Source organism: Lethenteron reissneri, unplaced genomic scaffold, assembly GCF_015708825.2.
Source record: "Lethenteron reissneri isolate LAM-NWPU_2019-01 unplaced genomic scaffold, ASM1570882v1 scaffold_1640, whole genome shotgun sequence".
Lineage (NCBI taxonomy): Eukaryota > Metazoa > Chordata > Hyperoartia > Petromyzontiformes > Petromyzontidae > Lethenteron > Lethenteron reissneri.
Genome location: NW_026891378.1, coordinates 1649254 through 1668286, shown reverse-complemented (window position 1 = coordinate 1668286; position 19033 = coordinate 1649254). Strand labels below are relative to the sequence as shown.

Below are 19033 nucleotides of genomic sequence, written 5' to 3'. Positions count from 1 at the left end.
ATCTTCATGGACAACAAGAGGGAATTTTCATAGGACCGAGATGGACCAACCTTCACAGAAGTGTGTTGACATGAGCTGATTTGACAAAAGGATATTTGAGATGAGGTGATTTGAGATAAGGTGAGCTGACTCTTTATCTAGCCACCTCTGGCACCTAGACATCTCTGCCCCGTCACAAGTCAACACATTCCAGGGTGCGCCTCATGATATGCAAATGAAACTTAAAGACTTTGTACTTTAACCTGCCTCACATTTAGGTGGCTTGTTCTTGGTTCAATGTCTCAGATGTCGCCAGAGACTGCGTGAGCTACAGCCAGAGACTGCGTGAGCTATAGCTAGATACTGCCGGAGCTACAGGCATAGACTGTCTGTGGTACAGAAAGACTGCCTGAGCTACAGCCAGAGATTGCCTGACCAACAGTCAGAGACTGCCTGAGCTCCAGCCAGCGACTGCCTGAGCTCCATCCAGCGCCTGTCTCTGATGTGAGCCATAGGGACATGGCGAGTGCGGCTCCCATTGATAGCGATACTCCAGGGGAGTTGACCTGCCCCATCTGCCTGGACACCTTCCGCTGCCCCTGCACGCTCAGCTGCGGCCACTCGTTCTGCCTCAAGTGCGTGGAGGGCGCCTGGGATGCGGCAGAGTCCTTCTCCTGCCCACAGTGCCGAGTGACTTTCCCTCGGAGGCCCAAGCTGAGCAAGAACGTGACGCTCACCAACCTCATCGAGCAGCTGCGAGTGGCTGAGCCCGTGGCTGCCGATGCTGCTGCTTCTGCTGTTTGCTGCGATCATTGCAGGAAGCCCGCAGTGAAGACTTGCCTCAAGTGTGAGACGTCGTTCTGTATGACCCACCTCACGCCCCACCGGCAGTTGGCAAAGTTTAGTGACCACGTCCTGGTGTCGCCCGGTGTGAACCTGGAGAATCGACGGTGCGCGGAGCACGGATACGAATACCGCTTCTACTGCGTTAACGACGGACGCCTCGTCTGCAGGGACTGCACCGACACTGTGGATCATCGAGGGCACGAGCTCGTCACTTTGAAGGTGGAGCACGACAAACGAAAGGTGAGAAGGTTATCACGGTCACCGCGTAGTACCCACGATACCGCAGCATCAATTGATGAACTCTGTCCTTGGCTTTCAACAACAACATCTAATTATAACGAAACCACAGCGAGTGGCTCAGACTCATTTTAAAATAGATTTAATATTTTACATGCCCGTCAATATTTTTTTCAAACGAGTGTTTGAAGGGTAGATTCATAGTACATGGACAACATTCCACATAAATGCAGTGTCCCCACGTATCCCTCTTAGTCTCAGTGTCTCCATGTGTGCCCATGTGTCCCGCTGAGTCTCAGTGTCCCCCTGTTCATGAGTTATTCCCATGTCCTATGATGTGTCAAGAGCTGGTGCACTTTACAGTACCTCTATGAGCTTAATCCAAGAATGTTTATGTTAGAGTTAAAGTCGCGTTACTTGTGTATGTATATATTTTTTAAAAGTTGTATATATCTTACGAGAAGGAAGTATCCAGCTTTGCCAGGGGGAAAAATATATTTCAAAACTTGTCTTCTCTTAAAAAACACAACATTTACATACACATACTAAGCTATTGTGAAAGCCCTGCGTTCCGTTTGTCTGTCCTTTGTCCATCAACAAAATTAATAGAAGCTTGCAGAAGTCCTGAATCAAAAAGTAATAGTATGTGAGGTGTAAATCGTTGATCTACACGATTTCCGAAAATTATCGACCCCCCCCCTCCAAAAATCTTTTAACCCACCCCCGAGCCAATTTGTATTTTGTAGGCATATAAAACAACAACCGCCATTCGACACTAAGTGGCGGTGACGTCACCACGACGCTTGTGCCAGGCCATGTGCACCTTGAGGCCACGTGAAGTGTCGAAAACGCCCGCTGGCAGGAGGTCACGGGGCAGACCCAGGTCCCACGGGTCGACTGACTGAGATGACCGAGATGACTGGCTGATGCACCACCTGTGCCCCCTACTGTGCCAACTTGCTGTGCTTTAGCCACCGGGCGCTCCGCTCATTGTTGTGAGCGTCGCTCCTCCGCCCTCCGTTGTTGGAGGGCGACTGCATCCAACTGCCCAGTAGCGTCCTTCATGAGCCTCCTCCACAGAGGCCGTTCTTGACACCGCTGGTACCAGTCATCGGCAAGTCCACTCAGCTCCACGTCCTCCTGTACCACATCACTCCACCTCTTCTCTAGCCCGTGCCGCACCCATTTAGCCCCCTTGATCCGGCCGAACAAAAGCTGTTTAGGCATGCGTTGGCTGGTCATGCGGGCTGCATGACCCAGCCAACGCAGCCTTGCCTACCGGAGGAGCTCACCGATGGGACTTTGCCCAGATCTTTCAAGGATTTGTGAGCTCCTCACACAATCCAGCCTGGTTAAACCCAGGATGGATCATAGGCAGGCCAGCCTAAATGTTTCTAACCGGCGAAGATGTTCCATTAGGGGGTCCACGTTTCGCAAGCGTAGAGAAGGGAGGGAATGACTGTGGCCAAGATGACCTGAAGCTTCGTGCGGAGCACAGACCAGGTAGCTTCCACACAGCGTTAAGCAAGCGATGAAAAGATATTGCCGCTTGACTGATTCGGAGTGAGACCTCTGCTGTTAAACCGGAGCAGGCCATGAGCACACTGCCCAGGTATGGGAAACTCTCCACTCTCTCCACAACTGCCCCATCACCGATTGGGAGTTGTGTGGGTGGAGTGTCCGATGGTACAAAATACCCAGGCAGGTGCTTAGTTTTGGTGGGGATGATGGTAAGGCCCCACCTCTTAGTGGCATGCTCCAGTGTCATATATACCTACACACCCTCATACAATAGAGTTAGCAATATCTAGTGACTCTATAGTAGTGTAGGACTTGAGATGACACGTGCCACGCGTTTGGTTGCGATGCGAGCGTGCAGCGGACAGTGGGGGCAACTGAGGACATACAGTTGTTGATGCGCCAATTAAGGGGTGAGGTCATTAAGAGACGCCACAGGTGTTAGGGGTAATTGAGGACATACACTTGTTGTTGCGCCAATTAAGGGGTGAAGTCATTAAGAGACGCCGCAGGTGCTAAGAGTAACTGAGGACGCAGGCCGGTGATTGGTCGAGAGGGTAAGTGTCTGGGACTGGCGTCGGGGTGTCTACGACAACAACATCACGTGACATCACGTGAGGCTGGGGGCCATGGAGGCGAAGGGAGGAGCGGGGGATGACATAATTAATCGGGGCAAATTGGTTTGGGGATAAAGGCAGAGCGTAGCGGAGATACGGGAGTGATTGTTGGAGTCTGAGCTGGAGACGGCGCCTGGGACAGAGACGGAGCAACAGGGAGTATAGATACGGTAGCAGATAGATTCGATACAGGTAGACAAGAGAAGATAGAGTATGGTAGCAGCGGATAAGGGATTACAGTATCGGATAGCAGCAGAGTAAGGGATCTGGATAGAGAAGTCAGGACGGAGTGAGACGGCAGGGAGATAAAGAGCGATTGAGCTGGAGCGGAGCGAGCGAGCGGAGAGACATGGAGTAATGACGGAGGAGATGTGAACTATACGCGTTAATAAAAGAAACGAGAAAGACAAGAAGCTGTCGCGTCAGTACGAGTCCTACAGTAGTACCAACTGACTCGAAAGTAGCATCTAGTGATTCTAGTAGTGTAGTGACTTAACTCGGAGATGCTAAGACTTGGAGGCACTTCTTTTGTTTAACTGAGCACCCTTTGCACAATACACACCCACCGCTGTTGCACACTCTTCTGTTGCTCGTTTATACACAACTGTACGTGGGTTGCTAGCCTTTTCAAAACACTAGCCATATAACACTGACGGCGCTGAACCGAGACAGCCAACTACCATCTAGCAGCGCAATATTGAAGGAAGACAACAGCGACGAGACGACAGTGACAATGGCGACGATCTTCAACAGCATGACGCGGATCCCACTCCATATGACAGCTCTGAGCTCTCGCTCAGGAACCCCTTTTATGCTCCCAGCGTGGCTTCGCTCGGCCCCAGCCATGCCCCCTCTCTAGAACCTGCCAGCAGTTACCTGCGGCATCCCCCGTGCCACTTCTTTAACCTTTCCCCCAGATATTCTCTCTGGTGTATCACCTGAGCTGCAGATGTCAGGGCTGCTGTAAGCCGCAGATCCCCTTCCCCGCCAGCAGCCAGCGCTATGCTGCTACACTACTTATTCTATGTCAGTTCAGTAGTATCTAGTGACTCTGCAGTACTATGTACTGACTCTACCGTCATATATATTGACGCTACAGTAGTATCTGGCTCTTCGGTAGTATCTACCGACTCCATAGTAGTATCTACTGACTCCATAGTAGTATCCACTGACTAAAGTAGTAACTACTAACTCTATAGTTGTATCTGTTAACTCTATAGCATTAACTGCTGACTCAAAAGAAGTAACTACTGACTCTATAGTCGTATGTACTGACTCTGCAGCAGTATATACTGACTAGTGATATCTACTGACTGTAGTAGTATCTACTGACTCTATCGCAGTATCTACTGACTGTATAGTAGTATCCACTGACTATAATAGTGTAGTGTGGTGTTTATTCACGCGGACAACTTTGTCTTTTTCTCCAGTGTCACTTTATGCGCAGCATCCCACACGGATGCTCCTCACGTTCAACACCACGTACTCCTGTCGCAAACTCTTTCTCTCTTCCTCCGCTAGCCTGCTACTTCCTGCTTACTCTCTCTTGCTCTGCTAGCCCGTTACTCCCCACTCTCCGAGCTTGTAACGCACTCTCTCTCCATATACTCCTCTAGCTTCTCACCCCGCAAACCTATCACACTCAGACTCAAGATTCCACTAGCCTCACCTCCGCAAGCCTGTCTACTCCCGCACCTCCAACCTCACCCGTGTCCCTAGCGGGGGATGAGCCATCACCGCTGGGGAGGACGAGGTGTGGAGGGTGAGTTCCCGGACTTGTCCTGAATACTGCTAACTGCTTCATCTCCAACCAACTCGCCCCATTGCTTCACATGTTCCCCTGATATCCCCCTCCTCATTAAGTGCCCTCAGATGGCCCTCATTAAGCCGGCGTCCTTCTGGCGTCTCTTGCACGTGTTCTCCCCCTTATCGCCTCTATCTCTTGCCTTCTTGGCGCCTACTCCGTGATTGCATTTGCAGCCAGCCACAATCACTGCCTCTTTTCCTAATTGCTGGCGTCTCTCTGTCTGCTGTCTCCGAGGCCACCCGACTGCACCTGCTCATCCTGACTTGACATCACTGTTTGCAACCCCTACATGAATGTAACTACTGTTTGCAAACCCTGCACGTGTTACGCCACTACACTAGTAACAACTCTATAGTAGTATATTCTGACTCTATAGCAATATTTGTTGACTCTATAGAAGTACTGACTCTATAGTCATATCTACCGACTGTACGGTATTATTTACCAACTCTATAGTAGTAACTACTAACTATAGTAGTATCTGCTGACGTTATAGCAGTGTCTGCTGACTCTATAGCAGTATCTTCTTACTCTATAGACATATCTACTGACTTTGCAGCAGTATATACTGACTATAGTGGTATCTACTGACTGTAGTAGTATGGATCGACTCTTTAGTAGTATCTCCGACTCTACAGTAGTAACTACTGACACTACAGTCGTATCTCCTGACTGTATAGTAGTATCTACTGATTAATCTTGATTTGAAGCTTTTGTGACTGCAGGAATCCATACTCTTTGGTTCTTTCGGTAAAGTCACGTAGGTAGTATAATAAAATATATATATATTACGACGTTTCAATCGCAACACAAGCGGTGGTCCTCAGGCGGAAAAAATAATCTAGCAGTGGAACTGCTGAACCAGCGAGAATTAAAACAAGATGTTCAATATGTGGCGAAGGGCAAGCAGGCGGGGTCTGAGCTGGAAAGGAATTCCATCCCCGGACGCAAGCACGTCAGTTGTGTTAATTGGGGAGCTTAGGGAGAGAGAGATTAGCATGAAATGAGCTTCCGTCGCCGCATAAGAGTATCATCTCCGTAAATGCGCACAACAGCAGTGTTAATGGGAGATTAGCACTATGTTGATGGGAGAGATTCGGCAGAGAGATTAGGGGGATTAGCAAGTTAATGTCATGTCTATGTGTAACACAAGCTGCGGTGCTGCCAACTGCACTGTGAGAGGTAAGCACGTCCACGCAAGAGACCCACCGCAACGGTGGTCGCGCCACTGAGACACACAGCTCATCATACAGCCAGAACCATCGATACATCGAGGCTAAGGGAGCAGAGGTGGCCATGTTAGTGATACCCCAGTCCGTTAATGCAGAGACACCTAACAGGGCAATGCAACTCATATTGTCAAAGATAACAGCCAAACGGCAAGGAAGAATGGAAGCACCACAGCAAGTTAGGACTTTGCTTGTTTAATAACGACCTTCCAATGATTGCTCAGCTTATACTCAATCTTGGATCGGCTCAATCTTCTCGGTTGAAATGGTCTCCGTGTTTGATAATCTGGATGGCTTCGTTCCCTGTGGAAAAGATACGTGGATGACACTTTTGTCATCTGGCCACATGGCCAGCCAGCACTGAACCAATTTTTCAACCACATCAATTCCATACACCCATCCATTAAATTCACCATAGAAGTGGAAAATGATGGTAATCTACCATTCCTGGATGTTTTGATTGAGAAGAGGCCTCTTGTTGTAACAGCTCTCTCGCTGGTTCAGCATTTCTACTGCTGGATATTTTTTTCTGCCTGAGGACGACCGCTTGTGTTGTGATAGAAACGTCGTAATATATTATTTTTTATTTAATTTTTCTACCTACGTGACTTTAGCGAAAGAACCAAAGAGTATCTACTGACTGTAGTAATATCTACTGACTGTAGTAGTATTTATTGACATTAGTAGTATCCACTGACTCTTAAGTAGCATCTAGTGATTCTATAGTAGTATCTAGTGACTCTACAGTAGTAGTTACCGAATCTACAGTAGTATATACTGACTACAGTAGTATCTACTGACTATACAGTAGTATCTACTGACTCTATAGTAGTAACTACTGACTCTACAGTCGTATCTAGTGACTCTACAGTAGTAGCTACCGAATCTACAGTAGAATATACCGACTCTAAAGTAGTAACTCCTGACTAAAGTAGTATCTACTGAGTCTACAGTAGTATCGAGTGACCATACAGTAGTATCTACTGACTCTACCATAGTAACTACTGACCATACAGTAGTATCTAGTGACTCTACAGTAGTAACTACTGAGTCTACAGTCGTGACTACTGACTGTAGTAGTATCTACCGACTCTACAGTAGCAACTACCCACTCATACAGCCACATCGCTGGCATCTATCTATATAGCTGGCTGACTAATACAGCGATGATGATGATGGGGACCATATAGTGGATCGGCCATACGGCTGAACGATGATGAAGAGATGACGGCAAAGACAGCGACGGCAGCCAGGACCCGAACCCCCACAACAGCCCCGAACCTCGGTTACCTCCCTCTTATATTCTCCTTAGCGTGACCAAGCCCCGCCTCCGGCCACGCCTTCCTTATAGATCTCTCATGCAGGTTCCAGGAGCTTCGCGACTGATCCCTGCATCTGAACCTTGGCCCAGTTACACCCTCCTTATAGTTGGCTGTTATATAGTGCACCCATACCTGTAGTTACCCTTCATGGTCAACACCCTGTCACTACATCACCCCCCCTCCCACCTAGTTTAAAAGATAGCCATCCCGGCTAATACGAACAAAAGCAATACAAGTCAGGTAGAATAATTCTGCAATCACGAACACTCTAAACAACAAACCCGAAAAAAATATAGTTTTTTCTTAGGACAGAAAATTCCGCAAACGAAAAGGCAGTCAAAAATAAAATAATAAAGAAAGAATCGCAACTTCCACAACTCGGAAAGGTAGAGGGAGAGGTAGGGAGCAGAGAGAAGAGAAAAAAAAGAAAAGAAAAAATATTCCCAACACGTATCGCACACACGGAGAATCCTATTAGCAGAATATAGCACATTTCTACCGGGTCCTCAATGCTGGTCCATTTGTAATAAAGGACTCTTTAGGCGATGTAGGTCTCCGTATATCCTTTATTGGGTTCTTGTCTCGCTCCCCACGATGTCCCAGGTCGAACCTGCACCTCTTCTCTCGCGCGCCCCGCACGCCGTTCGTGTCCTCCGCCCTCTCTGCAGCCACACCGCTGCCCGTGTGCCCCGCACACTCTGCAGCCACCCCACTGCTCCGTGTGACTCCGCACACTCTGCAGCCACTCCGCTGCTCCGTGTGCCCCGCACACTCTGCAGCCACTCCGCTGCTCCGTGTGCTCCCGCACACTCTGCAGCCACTCTGCTGCTCCACGTACACCGCTGGCCGACGGTGCCGTGACTCCAACCACGTGGCAAATGGTGCCACTCCTCTGCCAGCACCCCACGTGGCTCTCTCCTATTTCCACTCTCTCTCGACTCCCGATCCCCTTCCGGCTCTCACCCTATATCCTCCTCCTCACGTGACCCTGACTCCTCCACCTCACGTGACCCTGACTCCGCCCCCACTCACCCCGACGACCAGGCTCCGCCTCCCCTATACTCCGGCCTGCGTGAGTGGTGCGGAGGCAGCGCCCACCCTGTCCTTGCTCGCATTACACATTTTTGGGGGCGAACTTCGTCTTCTTTCTAGGCGATGTGGGCTCGCATAAAAGCCTGGAAGGGGTCGGCTCCCCCCCCAACTCCTTTGATGACGTGGGCCGTGTTGTAGCCGGCGGTCCCTCGCATTCCGCTGGATCTCGTGACTCCCCAGTCTTCAGGGGCTTGGAAACTGTGGGCGGCACAACACAATACTTCTGACTCACGCTCTCCGTGGCCGATTCCCCTGGCTCGTTGGACACATCAGACACCGGCCGTATAGTGCTTGGAGATGAGGTTTCAGTTTGGTGAGTAACACATGGTTTCAATCTTGACGGATGGACAAACCAACGGCGACGGCCCACCTGATTGCGTACGCACTGTGGCCGTTTGACTTCCACTACCTCCAAGGGACTCTGCCATGGCCGATGCAATTAAGGAGACGTTCCCAGTGGCACCTGTGGGCAGTGTTACCATGCCCGGTCTCCTATGGCCCATGGCAGCACATGGTTATACCGCCCCGTATTCTTTTCATTAGCCGACTGCCCTCTGGCGGTGTTTACTTTTGCTGCTTTGCGTGGTGCCAACATGCGATTCAGTGTAACTTGCAGGGGCGTGGGCAAGGTTGTTTCCCCCTGCCCTCTGACAGGGCCAATTGAACCTCAATGGGGGGTTCATTTTCCCTCCCATATATGAGGAAAAACGACGAAAAGCCCGTGGAAGCGTGGGGAGCCATTCTGTATGCCGCCAAGACCCCCGGAACATTCAGATCCCAATCGGTTTGAGCCCCACAAACCGCCTGACACAGCATGAATGTCAGGGTTCTGTGCAGGAATTACACCATACCATGCGTTTGGGGGTGGTATGGTGATGTTTTAATTTTCTTAGTGCCTAGCGTGTCACACACTTTGTGCAGCAGCTTCGATGAGATATTCTGCTCGGGAACCCCTTATTCAGTGTGATGCCGCAACGCCATAAGGGATACATCCTCCATTTGTAACCACCTCCACTCGGCACTCATGAGATTCAAAGTGCTGTCCCCCGGCACGACCACCTTGGCGGGCTCCCCCTCATCAAGCGGCGCTATGATGGCTGCAGACCCCGCCACCGGAGGTTTACATTGGCCCGCGCCCAATGAACATGCACAACCCACCCCAGGGGGCAGGCGGGACAATGCGTCAGCTTTACAATGTTGCACCGCTTTACAATATATCACTCAGAACGAGTACTGAAGTATTTCCAGCCAACGTGAGAGCTGGCCGGAAGGTTGGTCCACTCAAGGGAGTACTGAAGGGCCGCGTGATTCGTGTGAACAACAAAATCCCTGCCTTAGAGATAAGGCCTGTACTGTACAAAGTACACCATGGCCAAGAATTCCCTGTGGGTGACACAGTGCCGCTGATCTGCGGTGGACAGGACGCGGCTGCCATATGCAACTACCCTCTCCACTCCATTCTTAACCTTGGACAGGACAGCTCCTATGCCTGTGTCGCTCGCGTCTTTGTCTAGAACAAACGGCAGGCCGCCATTTTGTCAGGGTCCGTGGCTATCCTGGATATACTAACAATATGGCCCAAATACCGCACAGATGTTTGCAAGAGGTGGTACATTTGCAGTTTGAATTCATGATTGGCCGCCCACATTCTGACTAACACCGAGCATAATTTCAGCAAGTGCTCTTTGAACGTTTGTTTGAACATGATGACATCGTCCAGATAAATGAGGCACGAATCCCATTGCAGACCTGCCAAGACCAATTCCATCAGCCATTGAAACGTGGCTGGAGCCAAATGTAGCCCAGTAGGAAGGCAATTAAATTGGAACAATCCATGGGGCATCCAGAACGCGGTCATAGGTTTGGATACCTTGTCCAGGGGCAGCTGCCAGAACCCTGATAACAAATCGACGGTGGAGGAAAACTGGGCACCAGACAACGCATCTAGGGAATCGTCCATCCGAGGGAGTGGATATGCATGGAAATTGTATTCAGTTTCCAGATAATCTACACAAAAGCGTAGGCTTCCCTGCTGCTTTTTAACCAATACAATGGGAGCCCCCCATGGGCTGTTAGAGGGAGAGAACATGTCCGCAGCCAACATCTCGTCAATTGCCTGCCGCATATGGTCCTTCCCCTTTGGGGCTCATCCTATATCAATTCTGTCTTATCGGGTCTGCATCCCCCGTGTCAATGCAGTGCTGTAGTAGCGAAGTGCAGCCAATGTCAAATTTTCCCTGGCTAAAGCATCCGCAAACTGCCGCAATAGAGCACACACCTCTTCCAGTTGTTCTTGGGTCGAATCGGAATTTCTGGAGCACAATTTGTGAATCCATGTGAGGGGAGGGGACGAGGGCTCGTCTGACTCGCCTTCCCCCTCCACTGTGCCAATGACCTCCGCTGCAGCTGTGTTGGTCAACCCGCAACGTGCAGCAGTTGCATAGGCATAAACTGTGCCGGCTTAGACCACAGCTGCCCCCAGCCCACCATCTGTCGCACAATGGCAACACAAGCTCTCACGACTGGACTGAGACAGTGGGTTCCCGGCGACAACAAATTGTTAATGAGCTCAGAAATTATGGTAGTCAAAGCTCCTGCATCAACCAGAACCCTTACCTCTTCCCCCTGGATGAACCCCACCACTGCGGATGAACCCAACGCAGCTGCCACTACAAGTGCGCAAATTGATCTCATTGCTCACCGGATTTTGGCCATCTGTCCAATGCTAGAGTCCGCCATTCACGCGCCGCAACAAGATGAGGAATGACGATGGCGGAATCCGATGCGGGCGACAACTGAGATGCGTGAGGTGGCGTTTGTGGCCGAGTATCTGGTGTGTCGCGACTTGCCTGTGAGGCTGTGGAAGCGGGCGTTGGTGGGCCGCGGGACATCGACGGCAAGGTCACTGCTCCAGCGCTGTTCCGGCACCCCCTGGCGATGTGGCCCAGCTGGCCACACATGTAGCAAGTGGTCGTGGATCTCCAAGCCAGAAGAGTGTCCCTCTCTTGCCAACCCTTCTCCGCCTGCCATCTCTTGGCACCTCTACCGCGGGTGCCCCGGCTGAATGAAGCGCAGGCCTGTTCCAGCTCCCGCGGTGCAGGCCCCTCTGGTTCCTTGGCCGACCGACAAGTATGCCGCTTCAAAACAGCGGGCAAAATGGCGGGGAATTCGACCACGGGCACAGTGGCAGGAGGCGCTCCAGCTGTTTGTTATTCATTTACCGTGGCTCCTATGGTGGGCGCAGCCGTGGCAAGCTGGCCGACCAGCTGCGCGGACGGCAGAGAGCAGCTGACCCAGGCACCTGGTGAGCTCCTGCCAGCTCTACCCAGCAGTCGGCTGTGAGGGACCGGCACCCTGACAGAGGCGATACCCCGTTGATCCTCACCCCCCTCAGGCTCTCTGACATGGCATCACAATTTTAGCAGGGAAGCGTCCTCCACCTTGAGGCGCCCCCATTCTGCGTGGTCCAACCCAATGACAGCGTCACGCGCCACCGGTCCCTCGGCCAACTCAGATGGTACCATGTCGGCTGACGCCGCGAGGGGAGGGGACGAGGGCTCGGCGACCGGCTACAAGTGCCCGGAGCCCGAAAAGCAGGCACATCTGCCGCAGTTGGTAATCGCAACACGGCGTCAGCGTTCGTGTGACGGGAGCCCTTGCGATAGGTAACCTTAAGAAAAGAATCCTGGAGAACCTCCAACCAGCGTGAAAAATGGCCAGACAGCTAGTCAACACGCAGCACGTATTGTAGCGCTGTGTGGTCAGAGCGCACTTTAAAGTGCCTACAAAACAAATAGGGACGATACTGTTGCACAAAAACCACAATGGCTAACTGTTGCACAAAAACCACAATGGCTAACAGTTCCCGGCGCGTCACACAATACCATTGTTCGACTGGAGACAGCACCCTGCTGCTGTATACGACAATGCTCTCGACGCCATTGACAACTTGGGACAAAACAGCTCCAATTTTGGTGTTACTCGCATCCATATCAAGGACGAACGGCAACAAAAAATTGGGATAGCAGAGAGGAGGGACGTTCACCAAGCCATCCCAGAGTGCAACTGTAATACGAGAGTTCACTGAAGATCGCCGATCGGTGAAATATACTCCGCCGCTTGGACCATCACCCAATCATAGGGACAAGCCGGAGTTAGGGGCGGAGCTTAAAGGCTCTGGGGAAGTAACCATCTAGAAGTTTCGTGAGGGGGCGTGGCTGTAGGCGGGGCTTGGTGACGTCGGCCAGGGGATATAAGGGGAAGCGGAAGAGAGCTCGAGAGCAGTGTGCGGAGTCAGAGAGCAGGGCCCCGTGCTCGCCTCCGGAACGCCAGCGGCCATGTGGCGGGCCGGAGGCTTCCTCCCAGCGAGCCGCCTGTCAGCAGCGCGCGGGAGCGGGAGAGGCTGTGAGAGAGTTAGCGCGAACGAACACCGAATCACGCGGGAACGAGGGTGCAACCGTGCGGGAGAGGGAGAGAATGAGCGGAGCTGTCCATCTGAGGAAGAGTAATAAACAAATAAGAAGACACCAGTCCAGATCGTCGTTGCAGTCTTTTATTTCACAACAAACACGGCCTCCTCCTCCCCCAATGCAATTTATTACCCTTAGCCATCAAGGCGTGGAGAGGCTTAGCGATGGTGATGACTCAAAAACGTAGTGCATCCAATATCAAACTTCCCCTTACTAAAAACATCCGAAAATTTGCGCAAAAGCGCTCATAGCTTTCCCCTCTGGCCCTCAGACAAATCTGCAATCTTGGCACAAAGCTTCTCCATCCACCCCTCATCAGGTTTCTGGTGCGGCCGTGTATTCGAAGCGGCACCCACATTGCCCACAATGCTTCCCTCAGGAAGCGCTGGCGATGCATGAGCTAACACGGTACCTTCCTGGATGACCGACGTGTCTAACCCTGCGTTAAGGACCTGAATGAAGGGCTCCTAGTCGTTGGATACCAACGTCTGCGCCCCCACCAACGTCAAACCACGACTGACTTCATTAGCAGGACCCAAGAGAATTCCTCCCACCATCGTCTCTCGATCTTGCGGGGAACCAACATTTGCTTGCCGGGGAGGATCCTCACCGTTCTACACGCAAGTGCTTGCACGGTAGCATTAGCCGTGTATAAGCGGGTGGGGGAAGGCAAAAATGCTATTCGACGGCCGGATGGCAATTCCAAGCACCCGCGGTCAATCAAAGATTTCAGGGGTATTCTTCCCAAAACATCTGTCCCAATTAAGCAAGGAATAGCAAGGGACATCAAAACAATAACCTGCCATGTCAATTTAGCATCCACAATGCACACCTCCGCTCTTATTTTCTCAATAATGCCCAATGAGCCGCCATTTCCGGCGAAGCACGGAGTTTCGACAGGGCATAAGGAACGACATTTAGGGGGTAAGATGTTATAAATCAATTCCGAAATGATGGTCGCTGATGCACCAGTGTCAATGAGCATCCTAATTTCCACCCCTATCCGTCCAATAACAGCGGATGAACCTGCGTTCGCGGCCACCACTCGATGTACCAGCTCCGACCACTGACCTGGTCGGAACATCCAGCCGGCCTGGTCAACATCAGGATCCTCCCGCCCTGACACGCGACCGGAACGAACCCCGAACGCACGAGATGGGTGAGATGGATTCAGGGGCCGAGTGTGGAATGTGTCGCGACTCGCCTTAGGGTGCAGTGGAGTGATAGACGGTCGGGGGGATGACGGCGGTGGTCCGGGAAGGCATCGTCGTGGTACATGGCAGCCCGATGAGACGTGCCCCAGCAGGCCACAGCTGTAGCACACAACGAGGCTGCTCCCGGGATGGGGAGATGTCTTCCGCCGTCGCTGGTCGTCTGCCCACCGCACCATGCCGTCCCCTCGCCCGCGTCCACTCTGGGTCAATGTGCAGGCTGAGATGGGCTCCACTTCCAACCCCTTATGCCGTTGCAGGAGCTGGTGAGCCTGAATGCACCTCGCCACTTTTATTGACGAAAGATCGTCGTCTACAGCTGGCAGGATGATGTTGAGGTCCTTCACCAAAGCCAGCAGTCTCTCAAGGACCAACGAGTCGACTCCGTCGTGGTCCATCCTTGGAAAGGCAGCGTTCACCAGCGCCAAAAGTGCGCTATGGAAGGCAAGGGGCATCTCGGTTTCCCCTATCTTTCGGGTAGCGAATTTGTGGCGCATGTTGGATGGCGGCTCATAAATAACTACCATCTGAATCATTAGATCTCCTTTGCCAGTACCAAAATATAATCGGGTTTTTCCCCTTTTTTTCTGGCAACAAAATTGAAACCTTTTTTTACGAGGATTCATGTCTGCATTAACCACAATACTTGCAGTCACAATGCAAACAAAAAAACACACTATGATAATATATGCATTGTCCTTGAAATGTATTGGTCCACACCAAGGGACGGCTTTCTTTTGAGCCTCAACCCAATTGGTGTTTGATCAGAGGACGCCAAAAGGCGTACAGCTCAAAGACAATGCACTATCAAAGTAATGAAGGCCACCCCAGCCCTCATTACTTTGATAGTGCATTGTTTTATCCCATGGCTGACACTCCCACACTCCCTCCTGTAGGAGTCAGCACTACACGCCACGTGTGGTGCCACTGCACTATCCCAGCACTCACCAAGCCCCCTCTAGGGTTGGTACTACACCCACCTACAGGGTGTCCGCGATGATAATGCATCGCACACTGTGCCTCGCGAGAGCCAGTATTACACAGTGTCGCTACATACATGATGTCCGCAATGTGAGTACATCGCACGCCGTGCCCCTATAGCGCCAGCACCATACAGTGACATCCGCGATGTCACTACAGTCGTATCTACTGACTGTATAATGGTAGCCACTGACTATAGTAGTAACTACTAATTCTATAGTAGTATCTTCTGACTATAGCAGTATCTTCGGACTTAATAGCAGTATCTACTGACTCTGTAGCAGTATAAACTGACTGCAGTGGTATCTTCCACCTGTAGCCGTATTTAATGACTCTATAGTAGTATCAACCGACTCTATAGTAGAACTACTGAATCTAGAGTAGTATCTATTGACTATAGTAGTATCTGCTGAATCTATAGTGGCATCGATTGACTCTATAGTAGTAACTACTGACTGGACAGTAGTAACTACTGACTCTACAGAAGTATCTACCGACTCTACAGCAGTCACTATTGACTCTAGAATAGTGTCTATTGACTCTATGGTAGTATCTACTGAGTCTACAGTAATATCTGCCGACTCTACAGTAGTATTTGCTGACTCTATAGTAGTATCTATTGACTCTGTAACTGAGGTTACAGTAATAACTACTGACTGCAGTAGTTATTACTGTCGTGCTTGTATATCCAACCTCCTGGCGTTTTGACAAACGAGCATTCAGGGCTTCGTTGTAGGGAATTCTGCAGGCGTTATTTAGTGTTTGGATCCTGAGTGAATATTAATCCATTGGAAACCTGCAGAAGGAGTTGACGTAAAGCGAAGACGTGGGTGGAACTTTATAGCTAAACAATCCCCATGATGGATACATATTGGATAGGCTCAATCCAGCAGTGGATTGACATAAAGGCTGGATTTTCATTTTATTTCAAGAAGAAGTATATTTAAATCACATACGAACTTGAAATGTAATCTTAACTAAGAATATGCACATTTTATCAGCAAGTCTACCATGTCAAATGAAAAGGAGAACAATACTAGTACTATGACAGTGAATCTCCAATGGTAGTGAATCTACGTGAAGTGAACCTCTGCAGTGCAGAGTGAGTGGGTCCTGGACTCAAGCTCCGTGATCTCTGAGCTCAGCTCCAGGAGTCATTTGAGCTTTTCGTGAAATCAGTTCCGTGCAGCACTCTCTCCCCCGGCCTCCATGACTGCACGGGCTGCTGCTGCCTGGAGCTGGGACCGGCACTGTGGAGGGGTCCAAGTGGAAGGTCGGTGAGAGGGGACGCGCAGAGAGTGAGTGGAGTCTCCCCTGTTGACGTCTCTCACAGAAACAAGTGGGAGATGAGACGCGGGTGGTGGAGGAGAAGAGGAGGGAGGCGGAGGAGTCCGTGAAGCGGATGGAGGCCGCTCGCAGGGACGTGCAGGTACCGCGTTTGGGCCGGACCCTGTCACTCCATCCTGAATAGGGTTTGTGATGGATGGACAACCCCATTCATTAACGTGGACTTCCATTGGGTTTGAACACACCGTGGGACTAAAGACACAACGGTCAATGTGCCTCAATGCTCAGACGAGCAAAGAGGTGTCTCTCATCTCCAAGGTTTGAACACACCGTGGGACTAAAGACACAACGGTCAATGTGCCTCAATGCTCAGACGAGCAAAGAGGTGTCTCTCATCTCCAATAAGGAACTGATTCAGTGATGGAAATAAAAAATTCCCATATATGCATACAACTTACAACTTCAACATCCGTTAGCAATATTGGTCAGATGAGGTAGTAAATACCTCTTATCCAATACTCTGGTGACAAATTTGGTGGATCACACATAGACTGTTGTACACCATAATACTGAAACCAGTTCGGATTTGGGTTGGCCAGGTGGCAGTATAGCAAGTGGGTTCATGATCCCCTCTTTTCATTTATACATCTGTGGTGGGTTTGTTCTCACAATCAAAACACACATTTAAAGAGGAATTGGCCTATCGTCCCATATTTCAATATTTTATTGAAAAGAGACTCATTGAGGATGTATTTGATGAAGGCAAATTACAGATTTCCCTTTGATTCATGCAAATGTAAACAAGCGCGCTTCCTTATTGCCTTGCACAATGAGAATGGCACAGACGCTAAATGCACTCACAATGGTCTTTGATTTCAATGCCTCACAGCGCCCACCCGTTATGGCGAATTGTGTTGTAGTGAAAATGCACAGCGGCATTATCGGAGGCAGAGGAAGAAGGAGGCTTCAGTGCTGCAGACTCGTATCATTGTCTGTACACCTTCACAGTTGCACTCAAGTCACACCGACCTGAATGTCATTTCACGAAGAACCAGACATTTAATGAACAGAGGTGGCATTTCTTTATCTTTGCAGGGGTCCATGACAGATGAAAAGGCCTCAATTTCGGTCAGATTCGTCCGCACGAGAGCAGCGTTGGATGTGGAGGAGAAGGCGGCTTTAGAGCAAGTGGAGCAGAAAGGGCGCGAGCTGCTGTCCCAGATTCAGAAGAATATCGCTCACTACCAGCGCGAGATCAGCGAGCTCCAGGCAGCAGCTACTCGCCTGCAGGCTCTAGAGCAGGAGAGGGACTCGCTCGCGTTCCTGCAGGTGAGCGATGAGTCTACAGTGTCGCTATTGGTACAGAGCCCTCTCACCAGCAGCAGGAGAGGGAAGCTCCTGAATGAGAGTTTGCATCCACTGGGCTTGAGAATACAGCACCATTCATGGATTCGCATCACAGCTCCAGTGGCATCCATTTGGAAGGCCAGCTCATATTTTCTCAGTTAAATTAATTCTCTCTCCCATCCTTCAACAGATTCCCATTGAGTTTCTTTAATGGTGAATATGAACTAAAGAGTATTGGAATTTCACTTTTAAAATAAACCATAAAACAACAATGTACACGGTATTCATGATTGTCATCAGCCATAATCTATCCACTTATTGTTTAAGGCGTCCCTAAGCCATTGCCACATCTCATGATGCCTCGATGCAACAATCCACCAGCGCCTGCTCAAGAGCTGATTTCATCTCAGCTTCTTACTTCGTGTACCTCCACTTGGATGCGCTACCTTCATTGTTCATATTAGGGATGCTAAAATAAATACGGTATCACACTAATTAATTATATCATTGTGTCTTGAACATCCACTTCTACAAAACCTGCACCATGTGTATTGGTAACACCAGAAATTACCAGTCCTTAGTTAATCTCAACACAGATCAATATCAACCGGTCTCACTCTGAAATAGTTGCCCTGCATATCAGTGTTGGTCCTCATGGGGGCGGCGAAATGTAACTACCTCCCCTGGTATACCGGAGGTCGTGGAATTGATCCCAAACCTGACGTCCTTATATATTTGTAGCTTTCACGTCTCCTTCCATGGTCACATGGAATTTTCTCCAGGTCCTCCAGTTTTTCACTCCACATTTGAAAACGTGCGTTTAGAGTATTGGGCTGCTATACATTTCCACGTGATGAACCACTTCGTTGAGCTATCATTTGTGGCCAGGTCGCATCTGTAAAAGAGCTACATAGCTCCGTGAGCCTTACCTGGAAAATTTTAAAATAATAGTTTTTAGTTGACTATCAAGCGGTCTCACTCTGAAACATTTTTCCCAAAAGTCAGTGTTGTGATCATAGGGTCATAAGCCAAGACTCTGGGGTTTATATTCCACGGTGTTCCAGTGGGAACTCCACTGATCACAAGGGATT

The 19033-nt window shown here is 50.2% G+C and overlaps 1 protein-coding gene across 1 annotated transcript; it reads left to right on the top strand.

Annotated features, from left to right (window-relative positions):
- Positions 1 to 299: 299 nt before the first annotated feature.
- LOC133339068 (E3 ubiquitin/ISG15 ligase TRIM25-like) lies at positions 300 to 19021 on the top strand. Its single transcript, XM_061547190.1, has 4 exons — positions 300 to 1065; positions 16642 to 16737; positions 17691 to 17924; positions 19007 to 19021. Exons 1-4 carry the CDS (start codon positions 499 to 501, stop codon positions 19019 to 19021), a joined length of 912 nt encoding a protein of 303 aa, XP_061403174.1. The 5' UTR covers positions 300 to 498.
- Positions 19022 to 19033: the final 12 nt, after the last annotated feature.